This window comes from Salvelinus alpinus, chromosome 3, assembly GCF_045679555.1.
Source record: "Salvelinus alpinus chromosome 3, SLU_Salpinus.1, whole genome shotgun sequence".
Taxonomy (NCBI): Eukaryota; Metazoa; Chordata; class Actinopteri; order Salmoniformes; family Salmonidae; genus Salvelinus; species Salvelinus alpinus.
In genome coordinates this window covers 58,151,070-58,177,909 of record NC_092088.1, presented here as the reverse complement: position 1 = coordinate 58,177,909, position 26,840 = coordinate 58,151,070, and the positions used below count along the sequence as shown (strand labels likewise).

At 42.5% G+C, this 26,840-nt stretch overlaps 3 protein-coding genes across 5 annotated transcripts in view; 2 read left to right on the top strand and 1 right to left on the bottom strand.

Annotated features, from left to right (window-relative positions):
• Positions 1–3,196, bottom strand: part of LOC139571019 (equilibrative nucleoside transporter 1-like) — a 58,490-nt gene extending 55,294 nt beyond the window's left edge. For both annotated transcript variants that reach the window (XM_071393481.1, XM_071393483.1), the window contains exon 1: positions 2,824–3,196. The gene's annotated coding sequence lies outside the window, so the exon portion shown is untranslated. The remainder of the gene's footprint in view (positions 1–2,823) is intronic.
• Positions 3,197–11,029: 7,833 nt separating this feature from the next.
• Positions 11,030–15,923, top strand: LOC139571010 (putative nuclease HARBI1). Of its 2 annotated transcripts, XM_071393449.1 has the most exons (11): positions 11,030–13,218; positions 13,306–13,482; positions 13,573–13,634; positions 13,717–13,803; positions 13,891–13,932; positions 14,001–14,172; positions 14,252–14,287; positions 14,384–14,938; positions 15,008–15,123; positions 15,220–15,331; positions 15,426–15,923. In XM_071393449.1, the coding sequence occupies exons 8-11, from the start codon at positions 14,467–14,469 to the stop codon at positions 15,794–15,796; spliced, it is 1,071 nt and encodes a 356-aa protein (XP_071249550.1). In that variant the 5' UTR covers positions 11,030–13,218; positions 13,306–13,482; positions 13,573–13,634; positions 13,717–13,803; positions 13,891–13,932; positions 14,001–14,172; positions 14,252–14,287; positions 14,384–14,466; the 3' UTR covers positions 15,797–15,923. The 2 variants fall into 2 exon arrangements, 1 of the variants encoding a protein (XP_071249550.1); XR_011674219.1 differs by lacking the exon at positions 15,008–15,123 and having other exon boundaries at positions 12,792–13,482.
• A 7,174-nt stretch (positions 15,924–23,097) lies between these two features.
• Positions 23,098–26,266, top strand: LOC139571008 (F-box only protein 5-like). The gene is made up of 5 exons (XM_071393448.1): positions 23,098–23,254; positions 24,144–24,800; positions 24,910–25,000; positions 25,229–25,426; positions 25,614–26,266. Exons 2-5 carry the CDS (start codon positions 24,169–24,171, stop codon positions 25,869–25,871), a joined length of 1,179 nt encoding a protein of 392 aa, XP_071249549.1. The 5' UTR covers positions 23,098–23,254; positions 24,144–24,168; the 3' UTR covers positions 25,872–26,266.
• The last annotated feature ends 574 nt before the right edge of the window (positions 26,267–26,840 follow it).

Genomic DNA, 26,840 nt, shown 5'->3' with positions numbered 1-26,840 from the left:
TTCAATGAACATTCGAACAGTCCGGCCCTCGGCTTGTAGCTAAATTTTTTATTTGGCCCTCCGTCCATTTGACTTTGACACCCCTGCTCTATAGCATCCGAACGGTTTTGGCTACACACATGACCCTTTTCTGGAAAGATGACACTCACACGAACACGATGATGTTCTCTGTTTTGCTCTAAAATCCCCACAAGTGTCAAGGGACTCATAATCTGGTACCAGGCAAAAGAATGTATAGAAGTGAATAGGGCATTTCCATGTAAAAGGTATATTGCTAATTCCACTGAATAAATATATACACTGAACAATAATATAAACGCAACATGTAAAGTGTTGGTCCAATGTTTGATGAGCTGAAATAAAATATCCCAGAAATGTTCCATACGCTCAAAAAACTTATTTCTCCCCCCAACAAAATGCACAAATTTGTTTATATCCCTAAAATATTCAGAACCCTTGACTTTTTCCACATTTTGTTACGTTACAGCCTTAGTGTTAGTCTTAGTGTTTGCCTAAGGGTGGTTAAAACTCACTATTCTCTTACGTATGCTGCGGTGGACAGCCATGATATTCATGGTTGAGGGACAATGTTCTTTCAAAATTCCTGAGTAATGGCATTTTTTTCACCCTGCGTCCCACCTGGCACTGCAGACCCTCTTACTCAGATAGTGGATGGAGAGCAGTCAGGAAATACAATGCATTTGGAAAGTATTCAGACCCCTTGACTTTTACACATTTTGTTACGTTACAGCCTTATTATAAAATGTATTAAATAGTTTTTTCCATCAATCTACACACAATACCCCATAATGACAAAGCAAAAGCGGGTTTGTAAAAATAAAAAATAAATCATATTTACATAAGTATTCAGACCCTTACTCAGTACTTTGTTGAAGCACCTTTGGCAGCAATTACAGCCTTGAGTGCTCTTGGGTATGACGCTACAAGCTTGGTACACCTGTATTTGGGGAGTTTATCCCATACTTCTCTGCATATCCTCTCAAGCTCTGTCAGGTTGGATGGGGAGTGTCGCTGCACAGCTATTTTCAGGTCTCTCCAGAGATGTTCAATCGGGTTCAAGTCCGGGCTTTGGCTCGGCCACTCAAGGACATTCAGAGACTTGTCCCGAAGCCACTCCTGCGTTATCTTGGCTGTGTGCTTAGGGTTGTTGTCCTGTTGGAAGGTGAACCTGTAGCCATTATGTTCTTGGGGACCTTCAATGCTGCAGAAATATTTTGGTACCATTCCCCAGATCTGTGACTCGACACAATCCTGTTTCGGAGCTCTATGGAAAATTCCTTCAAGCTCATGGCTTGGTATTTGCTCTGACATGCACTGTCAACTGTGCAACCTTATATAAACAGGTGTGTGCCTTTCCAAATCATGTTCAATCAATTGAATTTACCACAGGTGGACTCCAATCAAGTTGTAGAAACGTCTCAAGGGTGATCACTGGAAACAGGATGCACCTGAGCTCAATTTGGAGTCTCATAGCAAAGGGTCTGACTACTTATGTAAATAAGGCATTTCTGTGTAAAGACATTTCCTAAAATTTCAACAAAAACTTTATGTGCTTTGTCATTATGGGGTATTGTGTGTAGATTGCTGAATATTTGTATTTATTTAATGCATTTCAGAATAAGTCTGTAACGTAACAAAATGTGGAAAAAGTCAGGGGGTCTGAATACTTTCCAAAAGCCCTGGACGTCATAAAATATATAATATTTGTATCATATTTGTACTATGTACTTGAGCTTGTGTCCTCAAAAGTGACGACACCTCAGCAATTTATAACTAGAGTATGCAGCATTACTAGCTATTGTTTATGGTCCTCTCATAATAAATAATTTATTTTGGGGATTACGTAGATTACATTTTAGATTACATATAGTTACATTAAATTAAAGGCAGTGAAGTACTTCATGTTATTTAGGATGTTGCAGCTGAACATTTTGAAATGGCAGCATCCTGATCCTCAGGACTGTTGATAGAGCATACAGCTGATAATGCTATCTCACTACAAATTACTTTGAGCAAATGCTTATCAGAGAGAAGCACATTATAAAAGAGGGAGAGGTTTGAGTCAATAAGAAGTGTCTACAGTCATGCTCATGGAGATCCTATTAAATTACTAGAGAGGCCATGTCATAAACTCTCAAAGTTTCAGAATGGGGTGGAAATAGCAGCCATGTTGGCCAGGGAGAAATCCACACCAGTCTAATTGGAATTAATGGCAGTAGAGACATAATACTGATTCTATGGTCGTGCTACTATGTCATGTATTCTATAGGGGATATTTTGTTAACTCTCGTGCTCCCCCTGTAAAGACAACACACACAGTATGGGAATGTGTCATTGGGTTGTGTAGCCTACTGGCCTCTATGCAAAGTTTTGTTTAAAATAATACAATATCCTACAGCTAATCAAACATTAGTCCTGTCTCTCTCTCTCTAACACATACACACACACAAAATGTGAAATTATAAATTATAGGTTTACTAATGCTTACTAAGGTAACGGTGCATTCGCATGTCATTTCGAGGTAGCGCAGTGCATTATTGTTACCATTAGAACTTCAGCTATAAACATATGCTATTTGTGATCTAGGCTACTCCGTACAGTTTACATGCACAGTGTTTGGTAAATTCGTTTGTTAAAATAATTTAATCCCAAAAACTGTGCATCGAAATTATTAGAAGTTTCTCTGACAAACGCTTGGCTACATCATTCGGATTCTACTCATATCCTCTCCCCAATTAGACTCTTAAGAGCGTTTGGCATGTGCAGTTTCAGAGTTCGTTATGAGTAAAACGATTTACTTACATGAAATGTGGTGGGATGCTATCACATTCAAACGCGCTCAATTTTCCCCACATAAAGTTGGTGGGTGTTATTCTTTTGACCCAACAGATTTGCTCCAGTTGTCGACTCGAGTCATTTGTCCCAAAAAATTGCAAACTGGGGCTGCATTCATTCCTAAAGCGGTATGGTGGTGGTGGCGGCGGGGGACACATGCAAATAAGCAGGGGACCCGGCTGTTGCAAATTCCACCAGAAACAGGGATTTTTACAAATCCAGGATTTAAATAATTTTGCCTACCTACTATAAGAATTTGCATCATAACATGTACTGAAGTTTATTGGCTTACAATGGAACGTTAGCCTACACAGATGTGGCATTGAACACTATCCATTCTGATGATAAGCATCCTAATATGTGAAAAACAAAGCCAGAGCAAACTCAATGTTTGAAGCAAACCTCCCTGTGGACACTGGCGGAATTAGCATTAGACAGAATATGCAATTGCCTGCCTTATAGGCCTCATCATCAAGGGGCGTCATGAGCTGGGCATAAAAAAACATTAAATCAACACTTTTGTGTTTGTTTTACTAATTTCCCCGCTTGAGTCCACCCCCCCCCCCCCCCCCATGCTCTGCTTAAGGCATTTTGATTGTGATTTATATATATATATATATATATATATATATTTAAATCACAATCTATCTAATCTAATATATATATATATATTTAAATCACAATCTATCTAATCTAATATATATATATATATATATATATATATACTGCTCAAAAAAATAAAGGGAACACTTAAACAACACAATGTAACTCCAAGTCAATCACACTTCTGTGAAATCAAACTGTCCACTTAGGAAGCAACACTGATTGACAATAAATTTCACATGCTGTTGTGCAAAGGAGCTAGACAAAAGGTGGAAATTATAGGCAATTAGCAAGACACCCCCAATAAAGGAGTGGTTCTGCAGACGGTGACCACAGACCACTTCTCAGTTCCTATGCTTCCTGGCTGATGTTTTGGTCACTTTTGAATGCTGGCGGTGCTTTCACTCTAGTGGTAGCATGAGACGGAGTCTACAACCCACACAAGTGGCTTAGGTAGTGCAGCTCATCCAGGATGGCACATCAATGCGAGCTGTGGCAAGAAGGTTTGCTGTGTCTGTCAGCGTAGTGTCCAGAGCATGGAGGCGCTACAAGGACACAGGCCAGTACATCAGGAGATGTGGAGGAGGCTGTAGGAGGGCAACAACCCAGCAGCAGGACCGCTACCTCCGTCTTTGTGCAAGGAGGAGCACTTCCAGAGCCCTGCAAAATGACCTCCAGCAGGCCACAAATGTGCATGTGTCTGCTCAAACGGTCAGAAACAGACTCCATGAGGGTGGTATGAGGGCCCGACGTCCACAGGTGGGGGTTGTGCTTACAGCCCAACACCGTGCAGGACGTTTGGCATTTGCCAGAGAACACCAAGATTGGCAAATTCGCCACTGGCGCCCTGTGCTCTTCACAGATGAAAGCAGGTTCACACGCACATGTGACAGACGTGACAGAGTCTGGAGACGCCGTGGAGAACGTTCTGCTGCCTGCTACATCCTCCAGCATGACCGGTTTGGCGGTGGGTCAGTCATGGTGTGGGGTGGCATTTCTTTGGGGGGCCGCACAGCCCTCCATGTGCTCTTCAGAGGTAGCCTGACTGCCATTAGGTACCGAGATGAGATCCTCAGACCCCTTGTGAGACCATATGCTGGTGCGGTTGGCCCTGGGTTCCTCCTAATGCAAGACAATGCTAGACCTCATGTGGCTGGAGTGTGTCAGCAGTTCCTGCAAGAGGAAGGCATTGATGCTATTGTCATGACGTTGGGTTGGGGGTAGGTTTACGACAGTCATAAATACCTCTTTCCCCCTTTTTCTCTCTCCCCACTATAACTGATGTGACATAAGGAAACCCATGGGTTAACATAGAGATTCTGGGTAACATCAGAAGTTGGGGGAAATGAACTATATTCTGGTAATCCAACCAACTGTACATATGCGGTGGTACTTAAGGTATATTATGTCAGTTCGGTTGCCCTCTGACACATTCTCATCAATGATAGAATGACATAAACGCTACTGTGAAAAGTCTAAACGTCAGAGGTATCGGATTCACATGGAATTGTTGTTTAATTCAAATGTTTGAATATGACATTGTTTGTGAAGAGGTGAAATGTAATTTTACCATCCAAATGAGAGATCTGTGTTTTCATAAATGTGGCTTCTGCTCAACCAGGGGCCCGCCCCTGTGAAGAGACCTGGGTAATAGACTTTTCACACACACCCCTCTACCTCCACTATATAAAGGCAGTGACAAAAATGTAACTTCCTGTTCCGGGTATGCTAGGATGACGATCCAGTGTCAGAATGGTTCAGATAATCACTTTAGATGAAGCCAACATCAGCATGGACTTTGATTGCGAATGGTATGAACTTTGAACTCGTGTTCACTACAGAAGTGATATCTCCTAGCCGTTGAGTTGGCAACAGCTGCTACAAACGCAGGTTAGGAAGGACCGTCCGAGTATCCCGTCTTCCACACACAAGGGTACTACGAAGTATCCCGTGACTACCAGAGACCAGAGACATCCTCCAAAGGACAGAGGACTCGGGTCGTCGATACGGCCTTCCATCTACCACCAACCTACTGAAGCGCAGCTCAGAGTAAATATGTATTGCATTTTCCTTGTCAAATGGGCGGTATTTAGAATGCATAAGAAACTATATTTACGAGAGCACAGCTTTTGCCCTGTTCCGAATCTCCCGCTCTTTCACTAAAATCCCGCCCCTTCCCTTTGTGTAACAAGCTGTCATATCTATTCCGCCCGCTAGGGACGTTTTCTGTATGACGTAATTTGTGATCAAGTTATGATTTAATCGTATATGTGTGATTCTGTGTGATTAGTTAGGTATTTAGTAAATAAATAATTAAACCCAATTTTGTATTGCTGATTCAACTTGTTAGCCAGGATTCTTGCAGACAATCAAGGACTTACAACCTTCAGATGAGACTGAATAAAATGACGATTAATGTGACTGTTATTTAGTAAAATATTACAAAATCTTTAAGAGTTTATTCGAAAGATAACAGCTCTATAAATATTCTTCCGTGGTGTCCCTCTCTAGTTAATTAATATTTACATGATTAGTTCAATCAGGTAATATTGATACCGGAGAAATTATTTTATAGAATAGCATGTCATAGCAATCAATCTGGCATAGTCAAAGACACGACACTATGGACTGGCCCGCCCGTTCCCCAGACCTGAATCCAATTGAGCACATCTGGGACATCATGTCTCGCTCCATCCACCAACGCCACGTTGCACCACAGACTGTACAGGAGTTGGCGGATGTTTTAGTCCAGGTCTGGAAGGAGATCCCTCAGGAGACCATCCGCCACCTCATCAGGAGCATGCCCAGGCATTGTAGGGAGGTCATACAGGCACGTGGAGGCCACACACACTACTGAGCCTCATTTTGACTTGTTTTAAGGACATTACATCAAAGTTGGATCAGCCTGTAGTGTGGTTTTCCACTTTAATTTTGAGTGTGACTCCAAATCCAGACCTCCATGGGTTGATAAATTTGATTTCCATTGATAATTTTTGTGTGATTTTTTTTGTCAGCACATTCAACTATGTAAAGAAAAAAGTATTTAATAAGAATATTCCATTCATTCAGATCTAGGATGTGTTCTTTTAGTGTTCCCTTTATTTTTTTGAGCAGTGTGTGTATATACAGTGGGGAGAACAAGTATTTGATACACTGTCAATTTTGCAGGTTTTCCTACTTACAAAGCATGTAGAGGTCTGTCATTTTTATCATAGGTACACTTCAACTGTGAGAGATGGAATCTAAAACAAAAATCCAGAAAATCACATTGTATGACTTTTAAGTAATTAATTTGCATTTTATTGCATGACATAAGTATTTGATCACCTACCAACCAGTAAGAATTCCGGCTCTCACAGACCTGTTAGTTTTTCTTTGAGAAGCCCTCCTGTTCTCCACTCATTACCTGTATTAACTCCACCTGTTTGAACTCGTTACCTGTATAAAAGACACCTGTCCACACACTTAATCAAACAGACTCCAACCTCTCCACAATGGCCAAGACCAGAGAGCTGTGTAAGGACATCAGGGATAAAATTGTAGACCTGCACAAGGCTGGGATGGGCTACAGGACAATAGAAAAACAGCTTGGTGAGAAGGCAACAACTGTTGGCGCAATTATTAGAAAATGGAAGAAGTTCAAGATGACGGTCAATCACCCTCGGTCTGGGGCTCCATGCAAGATCTCACCTCGTGGGGCATCAATGATCATGAAGAAGGTGAGGGATCAGCCCAGAACTACACGGCAGGACCTGGTCAATGACTTGAAGAGAGCTGGGACCACAGTCTCAAAGAAAACCATTAGTAACACACCACGCCGTCATGGATTAAAATCCTGCAGTGCACGCAAGGTCCCCCTGCTCAAGCCAGTGCATGTCCAGGCCCGTCTGAAGTTTGCCAATGACCATCTGGATGATCCAGAGGAGGAATGGGAGAAGGTCATGTGGTCTGATGAGACAAAAATAGAGCTTTTTGGTCTAAACTCCACTCGCCGTGTTTGGAGGAAGAAGAAGGATGAGTACAACCCCAAGAACACCATCCCAACCGTGAAGCATGGAGGTGGAAACATCATTCTTTGGGGATGCTTTTCTGCAAAGGGGACAGGACGACTGCACCGTATTGAGGGGAGGATGGATGGGGCCATGTATCGCGAGATCTTGGCCAACAACCTCCTTCCCTCAGTAAGAGCATTGAAGATGGGTCGTGGCTGGGTCTTCCAGCATGACAACGACCCGAAACACACAGCCAGGGAAACTAAGGAGTGGCTCCGTAAGAAGCATTTCAAGGTCCTGGAGTGGCCTAGACAGTCTCCAGACCTGAACCCAATAGAAAATCTTTGGAGGGAGCTGAAAGTCCGTATTGCCCAGCGACAGCCCCGAAACCTGAAGGATCTGGAGAAGGTCTGTATGGAGGAGTGGGCCAAAATCCCTGCTGCAGTGTGTGCAAACCTGGTCAAGAACTACAGGAAACGTATGAACTCTGTAATTGCAAACAAAGGTTTCTGTACCAAATATTAAGTTCTGCTTTTCTGATGTATCAAATACTTATGTCATGCAATAAAATGCAAATTAAATACTTAAAAATTATACAATGTGATTTTCTGGATTTTTGTTTTAGATTCTGTCTCTCACAGTTGAAGTGTACCTATGATAAAAATGACAGACCTCTACATGCTTTGTAAGTAGGAAAACCTGCAAAATCGGCAGTGTATCAAATACTTGTTCTCCCCACTGTATATATTTTTAAATCACAATCAAAATCCGTCTGTTTAAGATTGAGATAATTTCTGTTTTGCATGGGCTTTGTCTGCATCCGCATTCCGCATAGCTACAGCTGTGTTTCAGACCAGGAGACATCCCGAAAATCCGGTATTCTCATGAAAACTTCTATAGCATCTGAACGGTTTTGGCTACACACATGACCCTTTTCTGGAAGGATGACACTCACACGAACACGATGATGTTCTCTGTTTTGCTCTAAAACCCCCACAAGTGTCAAGGGACTCGTAATCTGATACCAGGCAAAAAAAATTATAGAAGTGAATAGGGCATTTCCATGTGAAAGGTATATCGGTAATTCCACTGAATAAATATATACACTGAACAAAAATATAAACGCAACATGTAAAGTGTTGGTCCAATGTTTGATGAGCTGAAATAAAATATCCCAGAAATGTTCCATACGCTCAAAAAGCTTATTTCTCCCCCCAACAAAATGCACAAATGTGTTTATATCCCTGTTAGTGAGCATTTAACCTTTGCCAAGATAATCCATCCACCTGACAGGTGTGGCATATCAAGTAGTTGATTAAACAGAATCATCATTACACAGGTGCACCTTGTGCTGGGGGACAATAAAAGGCCACTCTAAAATGTGCAGTTTTGTCACACAACACAATGCCATGTCTCAAGTTTTGAGGGAGCATGCAATTGGCATGCTGACTGCAGGAATGTCCACCAGAGCCGTTGCCAGAGAATTGAATGTTAATTTCTCTACCATAAGCCGCCTCCAACGTCGTTTCAGAGAATTTGGCAGTACGTACAACAGGCTGATGGAGTGCTGCATCAGATAACCTGGCCTCCACAATCACCCGACCTCAATCAAATTAAGATGGTTTGGGTTGAGTTGGACCCCAGAGGGAAGGAAAAGCAGCCAACAAGTGCTAAGCATATGTCGGAACTCCTTCAAGACTGTTGGAAAAGTATTCCAGGTGAAGCTGGTTGAGAGAATGCCAAGAGTGTGCAAAGCTGCCATCAAGGCAAAGGGTGGCTGCTTTGAATGATCTCAAATATACAATTTATTTTGATTTGTTGAACACTTTTTGATTTCTACATGATTCCATATGTGTTATTTCATAGTTTTGATGTCTTCACTATTATTCTACAAAGTAGAAAATAGTAACAATAAAGAACAACCCTAGAATGAGTAGGTGTGTCCAAACTTTTGACTGGCTCATTGTTTCAATTTGCCTCCTTGTTCATTTCACTCTCCATTACTGACATGACTCAGCACCTCCCAAATAGGAAGCCACTGACACTGGTGGTGACTCACAAAAGTCTGACATAAAGATCCATTTGAGGGGCTATTTTGGTGGGCCTTATTTATTTCTATACCCTCTCCTATACAACTGTGCTAGTCCACCAAGAATATCAAAGCAACTGTAACAGCATCACGTTGTCCTGTTTTAATAGCAGTCACTCAGCCAACCCTAACAGTAGTGACATCTAGGGTAGCAGGTGTGACCTCCTCTAGTGATATTGTTTATGCATTATAAATTAATGCAGGCTCATGCAGTCAAGGGCAAGGAATTCCAGAGGAGATAAAGAGTTTTGTCTTGCTACTGAGCTGATGTGTAAATACCACATGAACTTCTCCATCAAGGCAACATTAGTTGTTTTGTTTGAGTAGGCCTATGTGGACTGAAGTTTTTGAACTACCTTACCCTACTATACATTATGACAAGAATGTAGAAGCACTTGTGAAATCCTCTTTAAATAAATGTTTTATTGTGGATTGTAAGTAAATCCCATTTCTTTGATAACTTTATGGTTTTGAAAAAAGTTTAAAATATTTTTTTCATTCACATAAGAATTGGATGATGAGTCAATCGAGTCCAGAATACATGTGAGGAACTTGGTCATTTCTCCTTGTCAGACCTTCCTCCTCAGAACACCACTCCCTAGTCATGTCTCACCCTTCCTCCTTAATCCTCACCCTATTGGTGAGATTGACTGATGCACGGGTGAGAGAGGTGAGGCAAATGGGTGATACCTGACCAATGCAGGGGTGAGGGTTGAGGAGGGGTGACACTTGACCAGTGCAGGTTTGAGACTTGACTAGGGGAGGGTGACGTCTGACTGGGAGGAATGACAACATTTATAATATCTATTCTATAATCCAGACCTCATGTCTGCCTCATTCAACAAGTCATTCTGTTGTGTATGGGGGGTTGGGAAGTTTCAATTAAATACTTTTTTGAAACAGTACTTCTGTGTCCTGTTTCCAGATAAGTTTTGCAGTTGTCTACTTCCTCTGTCTCCCTCTCTCACCTCTGGCTAAAAATAGCACAACATGGGTGTGACATGACCGCCCAAACGGCCAGATGGTTTTTGGCTCTGGTTGTGTAGGCACCAAACTCCCCTCTGAAAGCCCCCCAAATCCTGGTAATCTATGGTGACATTACAGTCGCTGGCCTGACCCTTATAAAGACAATCCTTAAAATTCTCTTGAATAATTAGCACATAATTTAACTTTGCAGGAGATTAACTTTTTTTCTGAAACATGTGTGGCGGCCAACCCCAGGAAGCCTGATGGAAGTCCTGCAGCCAGAAGTTATTTAATCCACTGTAATACCCTAGTCTTGTATGAGGAATTTTAGCAACCTGGGGGGCAGACAGTGAAATATGATTTTAAACCGGTGTGTCTGATCTGTCTTGTGATAACATTGTCTTCCATTGTTAAATCAAGTTAATTGTGCCGTTGGGGTGATTTTTGTAGCTAAGGTAGATAGTTGTTTCCCTATTTTGGCAGGGGCACCAAGAATAAGTCCTATAGTTGGCACTTTGGGCTTGTATTCTTTGAATCATCCCTCTGTAAGAAAACTACTACTACTTATGTTCCTTGCATTCCAATCCTCATTGTCCAAAGAACCAAAAGCTTTGCGCAATAGCCAAATCTGGTGAAATATAATATGTTTCATGCTGCTCCCAGTCCCTGCCACTGAAAAACATCCCCACAGCACTTTGCTGCCACCACCATGCTTCACCATAGGGAAGGTGCCAGGTTTCCTCCAGACGTGACGCTTGGCATTCAGGCCAAAGAGTTCAATCTTGGTTTCATCAGACCAGAGAATCTTGTTTCTCATGGTCTGAGAGTCTTTTGGTGCCTTTTGGCAAACTCCAAGCGGGCTGTCATGTGCCTTTTACTGAGCAGTGGCTTCCGTCTGGGCACTCTACCATAAAGACCTGATTGGTGGAGTGCTGCAGAGATGGTTGTCCTTCTGGATGTTTCTCCCATCTCCACAGAGAAACTCTAGAGCTCTGTCAAAGTGACTATCGGGTTCTTGGTCACCTCCCTGACCAAGGCCCTTATCTCCTGGTTGCTCAGTTTGGCCGGGCGGCCAAAGGAAGTGCCTTGGTGGTTGCAAACTTCTTCCATTTAAGAATGATGGAGGCCAATGTGTTTTTGGGGACCTTCAATGCTGCAGACATTTTTTGGTACCCTTCCCTAGAACTGTGCCTCGACACAATCCGGTCTCGGCGCTCTACAGACAATTCCTTCAACCTTATGGCTTGGTGTTTGCTCTGACATGCAATGCCAATTGTGGGACATTATATAGACAGGTGTGTGCCTTTCCAAATCATGTCCAATCAATTCTATTTACCACATGTGGACTCCAATCAAGTTGTAGAATCATCTCAAGGATGATCAATGGAAACAGGATGCACCGGAGCTCAATTTGAGTCTCACATAGCAAAGGGTCTCAATACTTATCTAAATAAGGTATAAAAAACAGTTTTTGCTTTTTCATTATGGGGTATTGTGTCTAGATTGCTGAGGATATTTTTTTATTTAATCCATTTTAGAATAAGGCTGTAAAGTAAACAAAATGTGTAAAAAGTCAAGGGATCTGAATACTTTCCGAAGGCACTGTATGCTGTATGAAACTGTTACTAGTAACACATTACTTAATCTGTAAGTAGGCGTATTCAATTAACTGCAAAGTTAGATGGATGTTTCCTCCCATCTTCTGGTCAAACAGGGGATTGGTTCCAGGTTTCTTTCTATAAACCAGGGGTTTCCATGGAGGGCCGAGTGTGCTGGTTGTTGATTTCACCTTTCAATTTGTGTCCAATTAAGACATATACAACCAGGTGAGGGGAGTACCTAACTAATCAGTGACCTTAATTAGGAACAATGGAGTGAAAACCCGCAGACACTCGGCCCTCCATGGAACGAGTTGGACACATAAACAGTAAACACAACAGTCAAAGTGATCAGTAAAACAGTCCTGGGGCCTGTTGCACAAAAGTAGAATTAAGACATCCGGGATAAATGACTCAGCTGAGCTCAATGAAGCCAAAACATGTGCGTCCAGGCTTAATTGGTTGCACAAAGACCAAGCCAGGATGAGCAGACACGGATTCATTAAGCCAGGTGAAACCAATCCTGGATAGGTGCGCGCTCACGGCTCACTCAAATAGACCCCGCCACAGATCACAGATTAACTGATTTACCATGGCAACTAGAGCCGCGTACTTTTCCCCGTCGGAAGCACAAATCCTCATGGAGGCATACGAGGAGGTAAAATATATAATTAAGAAGAAAGGCAACACCGCCACAGTGATAAAGCAAAGAGAAAAAGCGTGGCAAAGTATTGCAGACCGCCTGAATGCGTAAGTAGTGCACAATTACACACTCACCGCTCCGCTGAAACATCACAATTACAATTCAAATATTTAATTCACATCTCCAAAAATGCAGTTGTACTGTAATTATGAAACGGTTAAATTTTTAATTGAAATGCACTGCAGATATGAGTGAAATTGTGTAAAGTAACTCCATCACACTGTATAAAGCTATGATAAATTTTTTGATATTTTTACTGAAAACAAGACAAAAATACCAAGTAATTTTTTGCAGTGTGACTCCATTAAATGTGTGTGTGTGTGTGTGTGTGTGTGTGTAGATTAAACATGAACGGGCCAAAACGGACATGGCAGCAGGTCAAAATCAAATACAAGAACATTCTGCAGAATGGTATGGTCCCTGACTAATATTTAACAAAGCACAAGCATATATTGTACCCAGAAGGTGCCTGCTCACACATTGTCTGTACTGTTTTAGCAGTGAAAAAGAATACCCACAGACAAGGCACGGGTGGTGGGTCACCAAAGGCTGACCTTACCCCAGCAGAGGACATGGCCTTGGAGCTAAATAAAGGCAGGCCCGTCTTAGAGGGGATCCCTGGGGGGAAAGAGACGAGCATAGGTTCCTCCCAAGATGCCACCCGCTTCATTCAAGGTATGTCCTTCCATCTCTACATGGGATACAACCACATTCATATTGAATCAATTTGGACTGTCTGACTTTGGTTTACCTATTGCCTTGCAGTGTCTGGCAGCACTGTGTTCCTGTTAGAGCCACCAGCACAAGCACCAGACGATGCTGATCCAGTGAGTACTCCATCAAAGGCATACTGTAGGCCTGGCATGTCTTGTCTACTAGCTTCAATATTAATCCGATTAAATGTGATAGGGTGAAGGCCCCAGTGCAGCAGCAACAGCACATGATGGAGACGATGATGAGGAGGAGACCATCTCTCTGGATTCCAGAAGGCATGAGGTATCATGTTAAGACTGTGAAAGTACTATTTACTCTACAATGGTGAGGAGTCCTCATCAAAATCAAAAAATCTAATTTCTTTTACAGGACCCAGATGCTATACAGTGGGAAAACCAGCCTGGCAACATAGTGCGTATTAATAAAAGGACACCACATCCTGCCAAATTCCAGCTGCGCTAATTGTATTGTGTTCACAGAGCTCACAAGCTATCAGAAAGTTGTATGGCAACCACCTCCGGCGCCAAATAGAACTGGCAGACATAGACATTCAGTACAAGAAGAAAAAGATGGAAAATCTTGCACTGGAGTCCGAAATAAAAGAGGACAATTAGGAAACTGGACCTTGAAATAAAAAAACTTGAGAGGGAGGTGAGATATGCCTTCAATGTACACTGTATGCTAACTGTAACACAAATGTATTAATCATTATTTTTCTTTCCTCCCCCAGCTCCAAGAAGATGACACAGCTCAAAATAAAAATTAGGTATATTCTCGTAAAGTCAAGTGAGCCATGACATGAGCTCTTATTGTGAGCACACAGGACGGTGGCATCTTTCTAAGGTTTTTTTTATTTTCCCAGCAATCAGTACAACCAAGTCATCGTTATAAGGCATCGCCCTCTTTTGCCCACCCCCCCAGCACCAGGTGTGGCCACTAGCCTATATGAAGGCCCAAAATTGTGTGTTCCTTTCTGCTCTGACAATGGCATGCCCATTCGTGCGAGATGTGGTGGATGAAGAAGCACTTGTGCTGAGGAGAGCCTTCAGGCGAGAAAGGGTCTTCAGGGACCGGTTGGACCCACTGGCCTTCCCTGATGACCATCTATATGAAAGATACAGGTTTTCTGCAGATGGCATCAGGTATCTATGCAGACTACTGGGTCCCAGGATTAAGCACCGCACTGCACGGAGCCATGCACTGAGTGTGGAGCAAATGGTTTGTGTGGCCTTGCGCTTTTTTGCTAGTGGAGCCTTCCTGTACTCAGTGGGGGATGCAGAACAGCTGAACAAGGCCACAATTTGCCGCACAATAAGGAGTGTGTGTCTGGCTATCAAAGCATTAGCAGATGTCTTCATCTCCTTCCCTGGCCACAGAAGACTCTGTGACATCAAAGAGGAGTTCTATAGGATTGCAGGTAAGAGGATCTACAAATTACAGGACAACTGTTAACACATAGTAGGATACTCATTACTTTGTGTGACAGGTTTCCCCAATGTCATTGGTGCAGTGGACTGCACACACATAAGGATAAAAGCCCCCTCAGGTGCCCATGAGGCCGATTTTGTGAATAGGAAATCCTTTCACAGCATTAATGTTCAGGTGAACATAACTTTTTGATATTGTCCATTGACGAACACTCTGCATTGCCAGTGATGTGCATTGATTGGTGTAATATTCCTCATCTTATGATTTCAGATGGTCTGCAATGCTGACTGTGTGATCAGCAATGTTGTGGCAAAATGGCCTGGCTCAGTCCATGACTCCAGAATCTTTCGGGCCTCTGAAATCTATCAGTGCCTATCACAAGGTAAGCCACACAACCCCTATTTATAACCATCATGGCTGTGTCAAGAATATCACTGTGTTTATGAGGTAGTAATGATGAGATTTTGTGTTGACAGGTGAATTCTCTGGTGTGTTGCTGGGAGACAGGGGGTATGGCTGCCAGCCTTTTCTCCTGACACCTTTCACAGACCCCCAGGAAGCACAGCAGGCCTACAACCATGCCCATGCCAGGACCAGGGCCAGAGTTGAAATGACCTTTGGCCTCCTGAAGGCACGCTTTCACTGCCTTCACAAATTAAGGGTCAGCCCTGTTAGGGCATGTGATATTACTGTGGCTTGTGCTGTCCTCCACAATGTGGCCTGCCTGAGGAAGGAGAGGGCCCCCAGAGTGCCACCAGCCATGGACTGGGACAATCCGGCAATCTTCCCTGATGACGACAGTGGTCGGCTGCTGAGGGACCAATATGTGTTGAATTATTTTAGTTAGTATGTGTGCTTTCCATCTTGTAGAGTCACTGTGACTTCAGTTTCGAAAGGAGCTGATGGTTTACCTGCTTTGTTTTGTCCTTATTCAATAAAGGAACATAATGTTACACATTGTGTTTTTATATTCATATGGAATGTGTATTTGTTTATATGACAGAGTACTAGGGCCACACTGAAGAAAAAGGATAAAGTCATAAATTTATGAGGCTGGTTCTTTCTGCAGAAAAGCTACATATTGTTTTTACAGTTTTGATACTTATGACAATGTGATACTTAATATTCTGGCACATCAGCATGTCTTTGTTTATGAAACCATACTGAAGTACAATTTCACGAAATGCCCCACATCTGTCATTTTAACAACTGTCCTCCTTTAAAACAACTGGTTACAATATTATGACTTGTGTTTTTTTCCCCTCTGTGGCCCTAATATTCTATAATTTTATATATAGCCTTATAGTCTATGGGAAACTGTAAATTATCTAATGATAGCAACATCATCTAAAAATCATTTTTTATCCAAAATCATTGAAATTAATGATCACAAACGTTTAAATAATAACAGTGGGTCTAGTTATATGTGATAACAATGTATAGTGAGCAGTGAAATAACTATTGGTTTCCATTTGTGGTGACTGCTGACTGACATTAGGGATGAGATTAAATAGATCCTGGAATTTAGCCTGGTCTGGAGCAGGCTAGCTCCACAGAATAAATCTCCATGGTAATTTATACCATAACATATCCTCCTGCCCCCTATCCATCTTTAGTGCAACCGGATTACGGATCAATTGAGCCAGGATCACCAAGATATCCTGGCTTAATCCCTTATCCTAGTTTTGTGCAACAGGCCCCTGTGCAGCGACACATTAATGTTTTGATATTTTAATGTTTTATACAGATTACGTTTTAACACAATGCAATACTATACTACTGATCAATGTTTATGTTTTGGCTACATGTATTTGTTTACTTATGGTAATCTACGTTTTGAGAATGTAAATAGTCTGCAACTTTTTTTTTTTTTACCTTTAGTTAACCAGGTAGGCCAGTTGAGAACAAGTTGTCATTTACAACTGCGACCTGGCCAAGATAAAGCAAAGCAGTGCAACCAAAACAACACAGAGTTACACATAAACAAACTACGCATGTGAAAAGCAACATGTCAGTGCCCTTGAGCATCAAAAAATTATTATAAAAACAACACTGTCTTTGGTGATGGTTAGCTAGCTAGCTAGGATAGGTGAACATCCAGACATAAATGTGAATGGAAAATAGTTGTTATGGTCGACACAACTGCAGCTACATACTATCCAAAAAGCTTCAGAACATCATACCACTTCAATTAGCTGTCGTTGTGTAGTGTTAACGTTAGCTAGCATGATAAAATGCAAAACAAATCAACAAATGATAGTAATATTTTTCCAATGTTGAATTGAGCCTTTAATGCAAACCCTTGTGTAGTGTGGCTTTTACACAAGCTGTCAAAATGCACTTAGAGAACGTGTATGGCCGATCCTTGATGTTGTAACGGCTTTCATAATCTTCCTCCTCGGTCGAGGAGAAGGAGTAGGGATCGGACCAAAACGCAGCGTTGTATGCAGACATAATGAATTTATTTAAACAAGACGAAAACACGAAGAACACTTGAATAGATTACAAAACAACGTAGACAGACCTGAACATAAGAACTTACAATATAGCACGCACGCACGCACGCACGCACGCACGCACGCACGCACGCACGCACGCACGCACGCACGCACGCACGCACCAGTCCCGTGTGGTGCGACAGACACAGGAACAATCACCCCCAAACAAACAGTGAGAACAGCCTACCTTAATATGGTTCTCAATCAGAGGAAACGTAAAACACCTGTCCCTGATTGAGAACCATATCAGGCCAATAGACAAATAACCTAAACATAGAAACACATAACATAGAATGCCCACCCCAACTCACGCCCTGACCAACTAAACACATACAAAAACAAGGAAAACAGGTCAGGAACGTGACAGATGTCCTCTAATCAGAGGTAGTCCACTGTCATGTTTCAAAGAGATTACCGAGCAGTAGATGCGGTAGATGCCGAAATCCGTCTCCAAAGCTTTGCCCAAATAGTAGAGTTATGCATGCAACTCAGCCGTTGATGATTACGAAGTTACTGTCTGTGGACGACATCTTTGCTAGAAGATCACTACAGGACTAACGTTACTTGAAGAAGACGTAGACAGAGTACTGTGATAGTCTGACAGACAAAGAGACAGCAGGATGGTGAAGAGGAATTGAGAGTGAAGAGAACATCTCCTTCTGTACTAGCCCCAGTGATCCAATACTTCAGAGAGCTTCAGACAAAACAGCAGAAATTTGGTGAAACTGAAACATTACTGAAAGGTGAGGCCACACCTCATGTGTGATATTCTATCAACAGATGCAGAAGGACTTTGGGAATCTCATGGCCATTAGGTCTCAGCAGCTTGAGAGTTTGCTTATGTCATAAACTACTCATTCCTTCATTCGGTGACTGTCGGCCCTTCATGGAACGAGTTTGACACATAAACAGTAAACACAACAGTCAAAGTGATCAGTAAGACAGTCCTGTGCAGCGACACAGGACACAAACTACACACATACAAGAATGTTGCTGTTCAAAATTGTTATGTCAGGAATGGATATCAAAATCCAGTTAAAAGTTTAACGTATGTTTCCTACATAGTCATATATAAAACCTAGGATTGAGCTTGCCAAAAGAAAGTGTTGAATAAAGACAATGGACAGCAATCTAAAATCACTTTTTTTTTTTTTTTTACCTTTATTTAACTAGGCAAGTCAGTAAAGAACAAATTCGTATTTACAATTACAGCCTACACCATGGGCAACAATTAATATGGTTTACACTGAAAGAATAGAATAGGCATGACTGACAGAGGTAAGAAGGTTGTCTCTTGGAGGGGTATTTACTGCTTTGAAAGTGGAAGGTGAGATGGGCTTGGGTGTGTTGGGGAAGAGGGAATGCAAATAGTTGCCAGCTGTCTGTTGGATACAAAAGTTTTATATTAAGTGTTGGTCTATACTGTAGCACATTTTGTGTATTGACTTTTTTAATCTATCCTTTTTAATATATCCAAAGGTAGATCTGAGAAAATCAGGAACTACAACTTTCCCCAGGAACCGAATCACAGATCATTGGATTGGAAAAATGGTGCATGATGTCCGCGAGCTCCTTGAGGAAATTAATCACTACAGGAGCTCCCTAACCAGGAGAGTCATTGACATTCTTGGAGAAAATGACTCCGATCAATAATAGCCCAGTGTATTTGTTTGCCCAACTCACATACTTAGAGCTCACTTAACACATTCCGCCCACGAGTGTGAAATGCCAGTCCTCAAACTGCTTTTGTTGCTCATTTTGCAGGAAAACGTCAAAATATGTCAGTATAGAACTTTTCTAAAATCCTTTCTTTTGAGAACCGAACACCATCATCAAGTTTGCCAATGACACAACAGTGGTAGGCCTGATCACCGACAGCAATGAGACAGCCTATAGGGAGGAGGTCAGAGACCTGGTCGTGTGGTGCCAGGAGAACATCCTCTCCCTCAACGTGAGCAAGACAAAGGAGATGATTGTGGACTACAGGAAAAGGAAAAGGAGGACCGAGCACGCCCCCCATTCTCATCGACGGGGCTGTAGGGGAGCTGGTTGAGAGCTTCAAGTTCCTTGGTGTCCACATTACCAACAAACTATCATGGTCCAAACACACTAAGACAGTCATGAAGAGGGTACGACAAAGCCTATTCCTCCTCAGGAGACTGAAAAGATTTGGCATGGGTCCTCAGATCCTCAAAAGGTTCTACAGCTGCACCATCGAGAGCATCCTGACTGGTTGCATCACTGCCTGGTATGGCAACTGCTCGGCTTCCGACCGCAAGGCACTACAGAGGGTAGTGCGTACGGCCCAGTACATCACTGAGGCTAAGCTGCCTGCCATCCAGGACCTCTACACCAGGCGGTGTCAGAGGAAGGCCCTAAAAATTGTCAAAGACCCCAGTCACCCCAGTCATAGACTGTTCTCTCTACTACCGCACGGCAAGCGGTACCGGAGTGCCAAGTCGAGGACAAACAGTTTTTACCCCCAAGCCATAAGACTCCTGAACAGGTAATCAAATGGCTACCCGGACTATCTGCATTGTGTGTATGTAAAATTCTGACCCACTGGCATTGTGATACAGTGAATTATAAGTGAAATAATCTGTCTGTAAACAATTGTTGGTAAAATGACTTGTGTCATGCACAAAGTAGATGTCCTAACCGACTTGCCAAAACAATAGTTTGTTAACAATAAATTTGTGGAGCGGTTGAAAAACTAGTTTTAATGACTCCAACCTAAGTGTACGTAAACTTCTGACTTCACCTATACTGTATGTCTATAGGCAGCAGCCTCTGATGTGCTGGACATGGCTGTTTAACAGTCAGTGGTGTATTATAGAATACAATACAGTATATACATATGAAAAGGATGATGCAATATGTAAACACAATTTAAAAGTGACTAAGATACCGTAGAATAGTGTGGAGTGTAGTTTATACATATAAGATGAGTCATGCTAGATACTGAACATTATTACAGTGGCTAGTGATCAATTTCTAAAGGTGGCCAGTGATTCCTATAGGCAGCTGCCCCTGATGTGCTAGTGATGGCTGTTTAGCAGTCTGATGGTCTTGAGATAGAATTAAAAACAGCTTCTAACGGTCACAGCTTTGATGCAACTGTACTGATCTCGCCTTCTCGATGATAGCGGGGGGAACATGCAGTGGCTCGGGTGGTTGATGTCCTTGATGATCATTTTGACCTTCCTCGGGTGCTGTAGGTGTCCAGGAGGGCGGGAAATTGCCCCCGGTAATGCGTTGGGCGGTGCAGTTGCCGTACCAGGTGGTGATACAGCCCGACAGGATGCTCTCAATTGTGCATCTGTAAATGTTTGTGAGGGTTTTAGGTTTTATGTCAAATTTCTTTAGCCTCTCCTGAGGTTGAAGAGGCGGTGTTGACCCTTCTTCACCATACTGTCTGTGTGGGTGCACCATCTCAGTTTGTCAGTGATGTGTACGCCAAGGAACTTGAAGCTTTCCACCTTCTCCACTGCAGTCCCATCAATGTGGATAGGGGGGTGCTCCCTCTGCTGTTTCCTGAAGTCTACGATCATCTCCTTAGTTTTGTTGACGTTGAGTGAGAAGTTATTTTCCTGGGACCACACTCCCAGAGCCCTCACCTCCTCCCTGTAGGCTGTCTCATCGTTGGTAATCAAGCCTACTACTGTTGTGTTGTCTGCAAACTTGATGATTGAGTTGGAGGCGTGCTTGGCCACGCAGTCATGGTTGAACAGGGACTACAGGAGGGGGCTGAGCACACACCCTTGTGGAGCCCCAGTGTTGAGGATCAGCAAATAGGTGTTGTTTCCTACCTTCCCCACCTGGGGGTGACCCGTCAGGGAGTCCAGGACCCAGCTGCACAGGACGGGGTTCAGGCCCAGGGCCTTGAGCTTGATGATGAGCTTGGAGGGTACTATGGTGTTGAATGCTGAGCTATAGTCAATGAACAGCATTCGGGCCTCCCGTGTGGCGCAGTGGTCTAAGGCACTGCATCGCAGTGCTAGCTGTGCCACTAGAGATTCTGGGTTTGAGTCCAGGCTCTGTCGCAGCCGGCCGCGACCGGGAGGCCCATGGTGCGGCGCACAATTGGCCCAGCGTTGTCCGGGTTAGGGAGGGTTTGGCCGGCAGGGATATCCTTGTCTCATCACGCACTAGCAACTCCTGTGGTGGGCCGGGCGCAGTGCACGCTGACACGGTCGCCAGGTGCACGGTGTTTCCTCCGACACATTGGTGCGGCTGGCTTCCGGGTTGGATGGGCATTGTGTCAAGAAGCAGTGGGGCTTGGTTGGGTTGTGTTTCGGAGGATGCATGGCTCACGACCTTCGCCTCTCCCGAGTCCGTACGGGAGTTGCAGCGATGAGACAAGACTAACTACTACCAATTGGATACCACGAAATTGGGGAGAAAAAAGGGTGGCACTGTATTATCCTCAAAGCGAGCGAAGAAGGTGTTTAGCCTGTCTGGAAGTAAGACGTTGGTGTCTGCGACGTGGCTGGTTTTCCCTTTATAATCCGTGATTGTCTGTAGACCCTGCCACATACGTCTTGTGTCTGAGCCTTTGAACTGGTACTCAACTTTGTCTCTATACTGACATTTAGCCTGCTCGATTGCTTTGCGGAGTGAATAACTACACTGTTTGTAGTCTTCCATATTCCCAGTCTTCTTGCCCTGGTTAAATTTACATTTACATTACATTTAAGTCATTTAGTAGACGCTCTTATCCAGAGCGACTTACAAGTTGGATGCGGTGGTTCGCGCTTTCAGTTTTGTGCGAATGCTCCCATGTTTCTTGGCCCAAAGCAAGTCTCTTCTTCTTATTGGTGTCCCTTAGTAGTGTTTTATTTTGCAGCAATTCGACCATAAAGGCCTGATTCAAACAGTCTCCTCTGTTACTTGAACTCTGTGAAGCATTTATTTGGGCTGCAATTTCTGAGGCTGGTAACTCTAATGAACTTATCCTCTGCAGCAGAAGTAACTCTAGGTCTTCTGCTGGGCCCTTGAATGAGTAGGCGTGTCCAAACTTTTGACTTGTACTGTATATATAAAAAAACATGTTTTATCTCAGTAATGTTGTGAAGAGGTTCATTTGCAGAATGAGAGGTAACTCTGGGTCTTCCATTCATGTGGCGGTCCTCATGAGAGCCAGTTTCATCATAGTGTTTGATGGTTTTTGCGACTGCACTTGAAGAAACTTTAAAAGTTCCTTAAATATACCAGATTGACTGACCTTCGCGTCTTAAAGTAATGATGGACTGTCGTTTCTCCTTGTTAATTTGAGCTGTTCTTGGACTTGGTCTTTTACCAAATAGGGATATCTTCTGTATACTTTTTTGGTTACTTTATGATTCCATATGTGTTATTTAATTGTTTTGATGTCTTCACTGTTATTCTACATTGTAGCATGAGTAGGTGTTCTAAAACCTTTGACTGATAGTGTATTTCTAACAAAAAAGAAAAAACATTGCACCAATATTTTAACGAATCTCCTCTACCTCGGTGTATTTCTATTCTATTTGCAAAGAAAGATAACTAGTACATGTTTGAAATGGTCGGAAAAAAATGTAGTGGGCCTTATGCAGTTTAAGCTCTGACGTCAGACGTCAGTTTGCGCTTTTCTGTTCTCTCATTGGTTCCCCGGTTTAAAGGTAACTTCCCTCATTGGTTTGTGACATTTTGGATACGGATTTCAAAGGTGCAGCGAACTGGCGCTTTTTCCATATTTTCCTCATTCAAGTATCAAGAAAGTTGCCGAACCCAGTCTAGCTGCTAATGTCGGTGGCAGACCAGAAATAGGTGAAGTTACCTTAAAGGTATGCAATATTTTTCTTACCTCAATCAACAAGCGTGTTGTTATATTGTTTGCTAGGCTAATAGCTATTACTCATTTCATTTGATTCAGGCTAGTTACGCAAAACGTTTGACGTTAATTTGAGAAAGCATATCCTTATAACCATGATGACCCTAGTTTTGTTACAATGTTAGCTAGCTAACGCTACTCGCTTGCCAACTTGTCTACCAAGCTAGTTATCTACTTGACTAACTAGCTAACTAGCGGTAGCTAGCCATACCTGGCCTAGCTATGTCACTGTAGTTATCTAACGTTAGTTAACTGTGTAGGTAACTTAACTAGGTAGTTGTAGTTAGCCAACTATTGCAAAGTGTACATGTGTATTTTTGATGTCGTTATAGATTTGTTTTAAATCCACCTAAGTTAACTGCTCAATTAGACTAGTTCGCATTACCAATGCCATTGGCTATCCTATGAATATAGCTAACATGATGGTGGAAACGACTGAAGTTATAACTATTAAAATAATTTAATACGTTATGGTACGTTAAATGCTTATTTTGTACTAAATTACTATGCATGTAACAGTAGTTATTTAACGTTAGCTATTGTGATATCAAAGACCTTAATGCCAAATTAGTTGGCTACCTAGCTATGCTACAAAGTAAATTTGGGGGGAACAAGGAAGGCGCACTATTGAGAGATTGCAGCTAGTTGGCAACTTTTTTATAACTAGGTGTATGTTATATTGGTTTAACGTTAATGTTATGTTTTATTTAGCTAACTCGAGTAACTGAGTTGGGCAATCCACTCTGGTTTGAAACAATTTATGTACTGTAGCTAGCCATTTTGGCGCGTTTTGATTGTGAGATGGAACTGGCTAATGCAGTGTATCTTCACTACTGGCTCAGGGATACAGTTTGAAGTCAATGAAAAATGAAGTGTCAGTCCAACAACAATGAACTCCGGTTTCCGTGCAACATGAAGAAACATGTCACATACGAGGAGTCAGTCCTCAAAACCTCACCACTCATGGGATGCATCCAAGTAGTAGTCAAACAACTCTCTCCAGGTGTCACCTCTGCCAACATTTGCCTCAACGATGACGTGAAATGTGTTCACAATAAGGAGAACAACCAATATGACCGTATCCTTGACGAGGTGAACCTAGGCTGTGAAGCATTCGAGGACAGTGGTTACTTGTCTTTACAGAACAGCCAGATGGAGGACTTTTATAATGTTAAGGAACAAGGGGAGTCTCTAGGACTGGAGATATTCTCCCCATGTACTCCAGTAGCTGATTATCACAAGGCTAAGCACTCTGCCTCTCAACTCCCCATACTGAAGTTTCAACATGCCATATGCCAAGAACTCACCAATGGCTTCAAGAGGACCCAGAGCTATGACTGGACTGTCATTAGCTGGCTAGCAGAGGACTCTGGCCTTGAAAGGGTTATTGGTGGGAACATGGGCCTTGAGTCTATGGATGTTTTAAAAGCGCTGCTGGAGAGGGACATGAAGCACATCCTAACCAGGATCCTGCGTCTTCTTGATATTGACTTGATAAGGTAAACATTTAACCTTTACTGCTCTTATGATTTTGTAGAGGTTTTTCAACATAAATTGTTTTGTACTCTAATCATATATTCATGGTTGTTTTTCTTTTTTTCTTCACAGCTGTAGAAAAGTGAGCAAGAGCTGGAGAAAAATAATCTGCCAAGACAAGTCTGCACTCCGTAAATGCGACCAGGCTGAACAGAGACTACAGGTAAGTGCTAACATTTTTTATGGATTTCCTTTAGTCATGTATATCGGGTATCAATGGTTTCAATTCACATTGACGGTTCAGTTTTTTAAGCTTGCAGAGGCTCCCAAATTTGCTGATATGTTTGATATTTACATTTATTTAGAGGCCCTTTCCAGTACTTAAATCTTAATTGCCTAACCATAGGGTAATCCATTGTATGCTAAATAGCAATGTCCTTTTTTGTTATAGGACTCAAGAATCCCTGTAGGACTGGAGAATGTGGGTTCTTTGACACGAGACACCACCCTGTCCAGGGTTGTAATGTCCTGTATGCAGAGAGTTGCTTCAACCCCTATCCAGAAGTCTACCAAGAGGATGCTCTCCCAGAGAGCATACACGCAGGTGCCACACTGCTCCCAGCAATCTCGCTTCAGAGAATACCAAGAGGTGAGGGTTCCTCTATTCACTTTGCATGTGAAGGTTCAGAGGACATGATGGTGATCAGTGTGTGTGTACTTATTGGGTTGGTCACCTTCCAATCAGTTCCAAAAAATAAATTTACATTGTTCATGTTACCAATGATACATATTGTGAGTTATTCTCTGTAGCCTTATACTTTGTTTGTGTTCTCTAGGCTGCCAGTTCGCTGAAGCAGCACGAGTCGCTGAAGCCCTGTAAGCGCTGCGGCTCTCCAGCCAAGCACAACGCAGACGCAATGAGGGCCACCTGTACCCGCTTTAGTTGTGCCTTTGACTTCTGCACCCAGTGCCAGGGCCCCTTCCACGGCTCCTCAGCCTGCTGCACCCGACTGACATGGCGGCCTAGCAACTCCACAGCCACCCCCATCCTCATTGGCAGCGCTCGCAGTAAGAGGAACGTCAGGCGCCTGTGAAATGAATGCAGCCTGGGATAAGACCCAATCGCTCACCTTTTAAAACTAACATAATTTCTATGGAATATTTGTTTTATTCATAGCCCTTTTAGCCACTGCTGCCTCCGCCGAAGACCAAAGGTATCTCGGCTATTGGAATACTCTGCATTAGAGTACACTGTATTCTGTGACAATCAAGTGATTCCAGTTGTCCGACAATGTCATCAGAAAGCGACAATCATACTGAAAGCACCAAAAAAGAACATCCCACTGGATGCAGGGGAATTTTTCCTAGACTTTTATTTTTCTAATGAGATGGCCTTGTCCTCGTCGGATATTTGTAAATATTTTAAATGTGAGATATGTAAATATTTATATTGTTTAAATAAATGTCTCTTGGGATTTTCAAGAACTGATCTTTTGTTTTTCTCAAATTTTTCAAGCCACATACTACCAGAAATCACGAAACATGCACCCACTTTCTTTCAGAATTTAACAAGCAGAACATGTGTTACAATGCCAATAAGGGTATGAAAGTTACGTCATACTTCCAGGGTCAGTTCCCAGATATTGTCATTCCCTTTAAAAAAATATATATCTTAATTTGTGAAAATGCAGCCATTTAAAAAAATATATGTATAGATACTTTAAGTTATTGCACTGAAGACCATTGTGCTATGTATTTGTCTGAAGACTATTCAAAAAGCCTACAAATGTTCAAAAACTACAAAGCTACTTCCTGGAAAATGACATCACTGTCGTAGCTTGTTTGCCACTTGCTTCTAAAGCTGTAACAACTAGTGAAACTAAGCCATTCATCCATTAGATGGTGCCATAATGTAGCTCTAAAAACCTCATGGCTCACTATCTGGAAAGATTAAGGAATTTAGAAGACTACATATAGCTGAGAACAGCCAATATTTACACACACTTAATGGTGATTTAATGATTCACGGTTATAATACCAGTATTTTCTAATAACAAAATTAC